General features: G+C 39.4%; 1 protein-coding gene across 2 annotated transcripts in view; it reads left to right on the forward strand.

Annotated features, from left to right (window-relative positions):
* LOC142161526 (equilibrative nucleobase transporter 1-like) overlaps nucleotides 1-10,090 on the forward strand; it is a 35,671-nt gene extending 25,581 nt beyond the window's left edge. The window contains exons 10-15 of one of the 2 annotated variants that reach the window (XM_075217218.1): nucleotides 695-772; nucleotides 1,730-1,885; nucleotides 2,091-2,192; nucleotides 4,251-4,434; nucleotides 7,695-7,818; nucleotides 7,918-10,090. In XM_075217218.1, coding sequence (XP_075073319.1) covers nucleotides 695-772; nucleotides 1,730-1,885; nucleotides 2,091-2,192; nucleotides 4,251-4,434; nucleotides 7,695-7,818; nucleotides 7,918-8,037 — 764 coding nt within the window. In that variant the 3' untranslated portion in view covers nucleotides 8,038-10,090. The remainder of the gene's footprint in view (nucleotides 1-694; nucleotides 773-1,729; nucleotides 1,886-2,090; nucleotides 2,193-4,250; nucleotides 4,435-7,694; nucleotides 7,819-7,917) is intronic. The other variant, XM_075217219.1, reaches the window with a different exon arrangement.
* Nucleotides 10,091-10,291: the final 201 nt, after the last annotated feature.

The raw sequence follows: 10,291 nt of genomic DNA on the forward strand, positions 1-10,291 counted from the left end.
AGAGAGGCACAGTAAGGAAAAAGGGGAGAGAGGCACAGTAAGGAAAAAGGGGAGAGAGGCACAGTAAGGAAAAAGGGGAGAGAGGCACAGTAAGGTAAAAGGGGAGAGAGGCACTGTAAGAAAAAAGGGGAGAGAGGCACAGTAAGGAATAAGGAGAGAGGCACAGTAAGGAATAAGGGGAGAGAGGCACAATAAGGAATAAGGGGAGAGGCACAGTAAGGAATAAGGGGAGAGAGGCACAGTAAGGAATAAGGGGGGGAGAGAGGCACAGCATGAGAAAAAAGGGGGGAGAGGCACAGATTGAGGAAAAATGGAGAGACAGGCACAGTATGAGTGAAAAGTGCGGGAGAGAGGCACAGTATAAGGAAAAGGTGCGGGAGAGAGGCACAATAGTGGGGACTATTAATTTAAGATGGGGTGGTTTGGGGAGAATGAGGTCTCTATTAAATGTGCCTATGAATTATTTAATGGCAGTGACAGGTTCGGGAAATAGGTATATTTCTGAAATGCAAATACTATTCATTTATTGCTGGACCTGTTTGTAGGGAGGGAAATAGGTTTATTTATTAAATATGAATACTAATATTTTAATGTTGGGGCTGGAGGAAGGCTTAATTATTAATCGTGGGTGGTATTGATTTAACGCCGGGGCTGGCTGTAATTTTCTAAATGTACCCTTTTTTTCCCCAAATAGGTCCTCCAACATTCCAGGATCCAGACAAGCCGCAACTAACGAAACCTGCAGCACAGGTGGTGAAAGTGAGAAGAACAGGTAGGAGAGAGCAGCAGAGTCTGTGAAATGTTGTGATTCTAGTGGGACAATCCTAATTTTTGGTGACCATTCAATGGTGTAGAAAACAATGCAGGTTTTTTTGTCTGTAGGAGGGTGCATCAACACACCCAATAGCAATTTTGAATAAATATTGAATAAAATTGTAGTATATATATATATATATATATATATATATAATGTCAAAATTGGTGTTATGTTATCAATGTTTATTTTTTTATGTTAATTTTAGTATGCTGTATCATTGCTAGTTTTAGTGTGCGGTATAGTTGTATTTTTAATGTGTGGTGTCAATGCCCATTTTAATGTGGGGGTTTTGATGATTGTTTTAATGTGAAGTGTTTTAGTTTGTGGAAGTAATGACTTTTCTTGTGCAGACAAGCTAGACGAGCCCTCTGGGAGAGCTGTAAATGTCGTACTGCGGGCTATAGGTGTCGTAATGCAGAATGTGTCAATGCTTACAGCCTTATACCCAATGAAGACACTATGCTCTTAATTTTAGATTTTAGGGGCCCCCCTGTCTTAAGTGCCCCGGGCCCCCCAAAGCCTTAATCCAGCTCTGCCTATAAGTCACTAGTTACATCATTGAATATGGTGTATGGTTCGGGGTATCTCACTGTAAGAAGGGAATAGGAGAAATCAAGAAAGATCAGCAGTGGTCAACCTTATTATTAAATTGAATGAAAGGGTTAAATTATAAGCAAAGCTTGGAAAAACTAGGTTTGTTTACCTTGCAATAAAGGTGCAGAGGTGTCCTAATTAATGTGTGTATCCACATACAACTGTCACACTGGGGGGTTTGTATGACTTTCCTCTAGATCAACACAATTACCATTCATGGTCCTGTGCCTTTTTTAAACTTTACTATGTAACAGTGTAAAAAAATCAACACAACAAATTGCTGTTCATGTTAACAATCACCATTTTGCTATTCTGCAGAGAAGAATGCTGACGTTTCATTCATGAGTTGTGTCTGCTCATCACTTTTTATCTGGCATTTGGTATGGCTGTCTCTCATGCAACTTAGACATTATCTGTTCATTGGCACCCTGAACCCCGTCATCACCCGACTGAGTGGAGGAGACCCAGATATAGGTTTGTACAATACTGCAGTGTGCTGGTGCAGGGTTTTTACTCATTTAGAATAGGTGTATGTGCATTGATACTCATGTCTTCTCTGTACAGTTTTATGTATCACATGACATTTTCTGAACATCACGAATAGTCTCCCAATTGTCCTGTATCTGGTGAGTGTTTTACATGCATGAGAATAATTTTATTTTTATCATTTTTGTTACAGTAAGTAAATATACAAATGTCTTTGCGGTGTCTCAGTTCTTTGGTGTTTTGTGCGCTCCTTGGAATGGACTAATAATGGACAGACACAAAGGGAAACAGAAAGGTAATAGCCATAGGAAGAGCAATAAAAAGAGCAGTATTATTATACTTTTATTTATTATCATAGTTTATTTATGTAGTGTCACCATATTATGCAGCACAGTGCAGAGTATGTTTAATCATTTACATCAGTCCCTGCAACTTTAAAACTTACAGTCTAAATTACCTTCCACACATGCACACTAGTGACATTTTGTCAGCTTCCAATTAACTTAGCAGTATGTATGAAACCCATGCAATCACAGGGAGAACATACCACCACCACCACACTGATAGGGCCCTGTTCAGAATGAAACTAATGGCCCCAGTGCTGTGAGGCAGTGATGGTAACCACTGTACTGTCCATGTGCCCAGTTTGAGACCTATTCACCACGCACTGTTGCCATCAATACGATTTGTCAAACAATATACATGAAATTGTCCGAAACACTGGTCATGCGTCAGCCACCACAAGCCCTCACTTCCACACCCACATATCATTACACATGGCTGTTTTTTTTGAGGACAAGTTATTCCTTCTTGAAGTTATTTTCCTGGACTTCAGATTAATTTAGATTAAGAATATTTGATAAAAAGATTATTGTAAAGATGGCCTTTTTTCAGCATTTATATCCAAAAACACAAGGTTTAGGAACAGTGACATAGTTGAGATACACTTTTTGCAACTGGCATATCACCAACTCGGCATCTTTTGCACTTATAATAAGCCTTTCTAAACAGTACTGTATCCTGTGGATGCATGTTTTCATCACAATTATTAAATATCTATATATAAATCAGTAAAAAAAAAAAACTTTAAATCTAGTTAAGATGTTCTTGCAGTTGTAGCTTTTGATACATGTCCAAGCTTGACGTAAGAGCAACTGACATGACATTCTGGGACTTGTAGTTTGACTGCAGCTAGTTTATATATATATATACATGAATTACTTTGGACTTTGGATGCCTTGTGGAAACCTATGTATCCACAGTTCACAGTAATCTATATACAAGAGGACTTTGGATCATGGACAATTTATGAATGTAGTGGACCTGTGGGCATTGCTGGATCTCATAGCAAAATTTGGGGAAGGGCCTGGAGATGCAAGTCTACGCTCCCAAGGCCTCCCCTCTGCTCTTTTGAGCATGTATGGAAGAAGATGCCACTGCTCTGCTCTTTGGAGTATATGCAGACAAGTAAATGTACAAACTCAGGAGATCAGAACATGGGCTTTGAGAAGGTGGACTCGCATTTCCCAGTCTACAAAGACTCATAGGTGACAGACCCCCTCAAAGCCCATAGTAATTCAGCCACTTTGCTTGTCTTCCCCCTATATGTGATAATGGGAGAATGGTGTGGGAGCTTATATGCTCTGCTCTACTTTGACACCTATGCTACAGTTTCCCAAAATTGGCACTGCCTCACCAGAATCAGGAGAGTTGCCAGACTGTGCTGCTCTCTCCTATCTGTTCTTGTATCTTTGACTACCTCCTAGAGCTGCTGCTGCTATGGCTCTGTTGCTGCTTGCCTGCATTGTAGAATGTTGGGGCCTTATTTGGAAAAGATATAGTTACTATTCACCACATACAAAGTTAACAAAACATGCCTTCCTTCCCCAAGAAGCCCCAACATTAAATCAATAACATCCACATTAAATAAAAAAATAGGCCTCATTCTTTCCAGCTAGCCATGTCATTAAATTATTAGCTCTCATCAACCCCACATTATGCACATAGAGACCACATTTAAATAAAGAGACACCATATTAAATTATAACTTCTACCTGCTGCTACATTTTATGAATTGCCCTGGAATTAAATAAATAGCCCTCACATTACAGAAATAACCATGACATTTAATAAAAAGATACCCCATTCAATTAGTTATCATACATTTTGGTATTCTATCATGTCTGTGCAGTTGTATAAAATGTTCTTAAAGTTTAAAGTTGTGAAATAACAGTTCAGCAGTTAAAAGCTGCCTACATCAGTCACATAAAGCTTTCTGCTTAGTATTACAGAAACAAATTTAATAATTTGTACACATCAACTTTGATTACAATTTGTATCCTATTTTTCTCAGATACAGACAGGCTTGATGACATCCATTCCTCAATCCTATCTTTGTCACTGACGACTGTGCTGGGTGTGCTCTTCTCTGTGTGCGCCTCAATTCCCACACTCCCAGCACTGTATCCAACTTTCATCTTTCAAGTGATAAATCGTTCATTCCTTTATGGAGGAAATGCTGCATTCCTGTCTATTGTGTAAGAAGCAATATTTGAAAAACTAAATAAATGTGTTAAAAATACATTAATATTTTTACAAGAAATGTAACAAAGGATGGTATTTGGTGACTCTAGGAGGAGGGATAAATAACAAGGGAGGCATTTAGCTGGTAATATGCAGAGAAAGGATGCAAATAGATTTACACATTTGTACAGCGGTTTACCTAGTTTAAAGACAAACAGGTGAAAGATAGATGTGTGACAAAATAATAGTTTAAAGTCCTGGTTTAACTTACATGGTTTGATATGTGTTTTCCCACAGCAGGCTGACAGGGTGTGTCTGAAGTCAGGGCAAACAGAGCAGTTGATAAGAGCTCCCTTAGAAAGGGAAGGTGGGAGTGTCACCTAACCTTCAAGATAGGACTATGGGAGGAGTGTCAGGTATAAAAGCCTGTTTGTGTCTCTGTTCAGTGTGACCGATGCTAGAGAAGTTGGCCAGTGGATAGAGAGCTGGTCTCTGTTTAGCTTGTGTTTCAGATCACAAGAAACTGTGTAGAATATTTATATTATCAAGTACCTTTACCATCCTGATATTAAAACGAAGTAAAAGGCAAGAAGTTGTTTGTGTGTGTTTCACCAGAAGGATATATTTTAAATGTGTTAATGTTCAAGGTATACTCCATCAAAACTGGGTATACTGTAATTAATGTTTATGTGCAAATATGCTGCAGTTATGTTTAGTTACAGTGGTCATACAAGCCAATGACCTCTATGACCAGCTATATATTATATGTGCTATTTCTGTAACTGCACCATTGATAAACTTCAACGTGAGAATATGTCTATTTTTCTATAACTAGCATTTTGTACACAAGTACATATTTTATATCATTACTATTTTATTATTGGTGATATTCCTGCAGCTGTTATCAGCTCTAACTGCTTGCCAATTTTTAATATGTTGCAAAGCATCATGTAGATGTGTTATCTCTAATGAGCTGTCAGTAAAGGTCCATTACGAATCAGTAAAAAGTTGGGCAACAGCGCAAATGATGATTTGTGATATCATTTAAATTTTTCTGCATGGATAACCATATCAGGGGCAGCCTTAAGGGCATTTCCAGTTGCTAAGTAACCCCATACCTCCCAATTTAGGCAGGACAATCCCGATTTAAGATCTTTGTCCCGTCATCCCGATGGGTACAGCTTTGTTATGTGAAAAAGTTGGGAAGTATCTAATGTTCACTGCTGTTCTGCATGGCACCAGTGAGCACAGCAATCAATGTTTTTGGAGGGGAGGGGGGGGGGGGGGGGGTGGTGAAGGAGAAGAAAGGGCAGCCTAGCATTAGGGGCATCTAAAAGTTGGCAAGTATGTTTATATTATTATTACAGCAAGCGTCTTTTTTGCTTTTCTTCTGAAAACAAGCATTTGAAAAACTCCTTCTAGAACTTCTGCATTTGCCTCTGTCTGTTTACATAGGGATTTTTGGGCCAAGGTATTGGCATCTGCAGAGGTGCAAAATGTAGAGTTTAAGATGGGAGACGAGAGGCGGTTGGGGCATTTTTTGCTGTATATGTGTTATGTACACTTGTATTGTTGTGCAATATATATTTAAATGTGGTTTAAGGGATATATAATATAATTGGCTGGTCACTTTGAGGTGGCAGGCTGTTATTCTGCACTCTGCGACACCATAGCCAAAGCAAGTTTTAATATAAGTAATTATCACATGCATACATACATGTTCAAACTGTATTCTCTAATCTAATTTATATTTTCTGCCTGTTGGATATGATATTAGTATTTATAAGGTATATTAGCATTGAAATAGGTATTTACAAATGCACATTGGGGTATCTCTTTTTCGTGATTTCTCATATTATGCATATATGGATAAACAAACAAATACACTGTAATGAATCTCTTATTCCGGGGTCTATGCATCAATTATATGTGGTGCAACTAAATATGCATCGCTGCACAATGCATCATGCTGGGGCTACTCTGGGAGCCCCGGTAAAATGACCTCTATCCTGTGATCTCATTTTCCAGCTAACTAGCAGCTTAGCGCTGCCAGAGACAGAAAGAAGTGCTGTGCGAATGCGCACAGCATGGATTCTGCGAAGCTGAATAGGCTTCAGCAGAATCCCATAGAAAATGACAGGTAACGCCATCCTGTGATGGTGTTACCTGTCTGCGCAATGCAAAGCTTATCAAAGCTTGATGCATTGCGGAACATCGCAGTACCCATAGTGATCTATGGGGATGCAATGCTGAACGGTAATCGCCTAAACGGAGGAGATTTCTGTGAAATCTCCTCCGCTAGGCAGTTCTTGCATAAGAAACATACTTAAAAGATACGGAAACAGTGTTAATTCAGCTTGATGCATAGACCCCTCTGTATGCTGAATACCTTTTTATTATCGGTTTCATTCTGTATAACTGGATGACGACACTACTGTTGTTACTATTGTAGCTACTGGGGTAGTTTTTATTTATAATAATAATAATATAATGGTGACCCTTTTTCTTAATTTATATTCATTCAATCTAAACTTGACTAAAATTGTATTACTGTTGAGCAAAACTGCATCCGAACATGGCATGAATTGCATTTCCCAGTGGGAGAGGCCGAGGTGTAAATGTCCAGTGATACAAGTTACACTTTTCCTTCACCATTTCATGACATGACATTCCTCTTTGTATATGTAAACTCCACATTCCAGTGAATTTATAGTCTATAAATCGAGCTGTGACAGTGTCAATTCATTCTGACAGTTTTGACAATTTTGCTCATCTCTAAGAGACATATGCAGTGTCCACCTGATTAAAAAAAAGAATCCAATCCTAATCAATGTCTCACTACATATTTTTGATTTGCAAAACATTTAGGTGCATCATATTAGATGCATCTTACAGTGTTTTCATGCATATACCAGATAGTACTTATTCCAAGTGCATTGTAACACATAAACTTACATACTGCATGGGAAAGGATTTCAAAGCAATACAGGTGTTATTTTTTATTGTATTCTTTGTTCATGTATTGTTTTTGAAAACCCTCAATATTTTCCTAACAGTTGGCATTACATTTCCGAAGAGCTATTTCTTTAAAAATCTTTAAAAAACCTAAAACTGACATGTAACAAAATTTGAAAAGCTGACCTGGCATCCAGAGTGGCAGCATTTTCCAAACCATGGATCCTCAAAGGGGTAATTCAAGCTGATATTGGAGCTTGCTGTCTCTTTCTCTAGATGGCGACACGTGCTGTCCTTATTATTATTTTTTGTGTTTTAGATTTCCACCCAGATACTTTGGAAAGCTGTATGGACTGGTGATGGCTCTTTCCGCACTGATATCTACTCTGCAATATGCAGCATTTTATATCATACGGACACATCTGGGTGGTGACCCCTTCTATGTATGTAACCAGATATGTGGGTCCTGCAGTGTTTGGGGTGTTTACCTTTAGTGAGAATGAGATGTGTTACTGATGACTGTATCTTCATGTTTTTTTAAGGTCAACATCTTTCTCCTGATCCTGATGCTACTGACATTTGCCCACCCAATCAATATTTTCCATATTTGGAAGCAAGAGAAAAAAGCAAAGGAGACACCAGCACGAAAATATGGATTGTAATCAATGTAGCCTCCCAGTACCTCTGAATGCTATCACAGATCAATATTTAGTATTTAGGGAAATATTGCACCATGACACACTATACAGCACAGTATTATGAGAGAACAAATGTACAAAGAGCAGTGCAATATTTTTTTACTCAAGTGCATACCTCCAAAAGGTCCAAATTTATATGGGACAGCCCCAATATGAGGGTTCTGTTCCGCACTCCCATCCTTCTGATTCATTGCCCAATGGTCAAAATATTGCAAGGTATAACCCATTCACCATTGCTCTGACCAGCAGAGCAGCTGTAAAACATGTCCCGATTGCAGATTTTGAAAAGTTGGGAGATATGCAAATGAAGAGAGAGCATAATAATAAAATTTGGCACAGGGCAGCAAAAAGTAACTACATAGTATGCTGAAAGTTACATATTGTGATCTATTTATTAATTAGAGAAAAGACCTATCTCATGGTGTTTTCACTGGAGGCTGGGCTTCCCCCTATCAAAGGCGAAACAAAGTATGAGAAAGCCAAGTTAGCAAAATTCGGGTCCGTCACCACAATCCCCCTTCGTTATAGTCCTATCAGGATCGTAACTGCAGGATATTTTGAAAGTAGCCCTCTTTCTGCCCCCTCATTTTTCTGTAGTCTTCTCTTTGTGCCCCCCAGTTTTTCTGTAGCCCTCTCTTTCTGCCCCCTCATTTTTCTGTAGCCCTCTCTTTCTGCCCCCTCATTTTTCTGTAGCCCTCTCTTTCTGCCCCTCTCATTTTTCTGTAGCCCTCTCTTTTTGCTCCCTAATTTTTCTGTAGCCCTCGCTTTCTACCCCCCTTGTTTTTATGTAGCCCTCTCTTTCTGCCCCCTCATTTTTCTGTAGCCCTCTCTTTCTGCCCCCCTCATTTTTCCGTAACCCTCTCTTTCTGCTCCCTAATTTTTCTGTAGCCCTCTCTTTTTCAACCCCCCTTGTTTTTGTGTAGCCCTCTTTTTCTGCCCCCTCATTTTTCTGTAGCCCTCTCTTTCTACCCCCCTTGTTTTTATGTAGCCCTCTCTTTCTGCCCCCTCATTTTTCTGTGGCCCTCTCTTTCTGCCCCCCTCATTTTTGTGTAGCCCTCTCTTTCTGTCCCTTCATTTGTCTGTTGTAGCCCTCTCTTTCTGCCCCCTTCATTTTTCTGTAGCCCTCTCTTTCTGTCCCCCTCGTAGTCTGTTCTTACCTTCTTTTCTCACTTCTCTACTTGATCGCGGCTCCGGCAACATCGTGACATCATGCCGCCGCCAGTGAGAAGAGCCAGTGACTATTGTAATTTCCTCCTTACTACTCTTCCCAAAATCAGACTTGAGCCCCTTCAATCTATTTTGCATGCAGTAGCTAGATTGATTTTCCTTGCAAATCGTTTTTCATCTGCTGAGTCACTCTGTCAGTCTCTACATTGGTTGCCTGTTTTTCAAAGAATCCAATATAAAATTCTTCTACTAACATACAAGGTCATCAACATAATTGCACCAACATACATCTCTTCACTTGTCCAAAATATCTCCCAACTCGACACATCAATTCTGCACAAGATCTGTGACTCTCTTCCACTCTCATCACTTGCTCTCATTCTCAGTTATACAACTTTTTCGGGCTTCACTCACTTTATGGAATTCACTCCCTCATACCAGGAGACTTTCCTCTAGTCTTTAAACCTTCAAGCGTTCTCTGCAAACTCACCACTTCAGACAAGCTTATAATATTCCTCTACCATCCTCTTAATCTCCCTAGGTTACCCTATTACCATCCTCTACACAGCTAACACAAGACAACAACCCTCTGACCAACATTGCTGTGTGACTGATTATATAGCACACTCAATACTTTCTACCTTTGCATTCTTGCTGGACCAATATGCAATATGATGCAGCACTTACCCTTGTGTATCAATCTTCCATTGTCCCATAGATTGTAAGCTTGCGAGCAGGGCCTTACCTCTGTATATGTATGTATTTCCCAGTATTGTATTATTACTGTTTGTTCCCAATTGTAAAGCACTATGGAATCTGCTGCCGCTATATAAATAAATGATGATGATGATGCTTTTCGGAAGAGGATCAGATTTGGCTGCTGTTCGTCAGTAACTTAAACACGTATCTAGCAGTGTGTTTGGAGATCAACACTTAACTGAGAGCTGCGGCTTCTTTGAAGATTCCACCGATGAATACAATGGAATTAGGATCTGCATTTGGAATTAATTTCCTACGATTGTGCTTATTATTTTTCTCTAAACAATTCTCC

Source organism: Mixophyes fleayi, chromosome 6, assembly GCF_038048845.1.
Source record: "Mixophyes fleayi isolate aMixFle1 chromosome 6, aMixFle1.hap1, whole genome shotgun sequence".
Lineage (NCBI taxonomy): Eukaryota > Metazoa > Chordata > Amphibia > Anura > Limnodynastidae > Mixophyes > Mixophyes fleayi.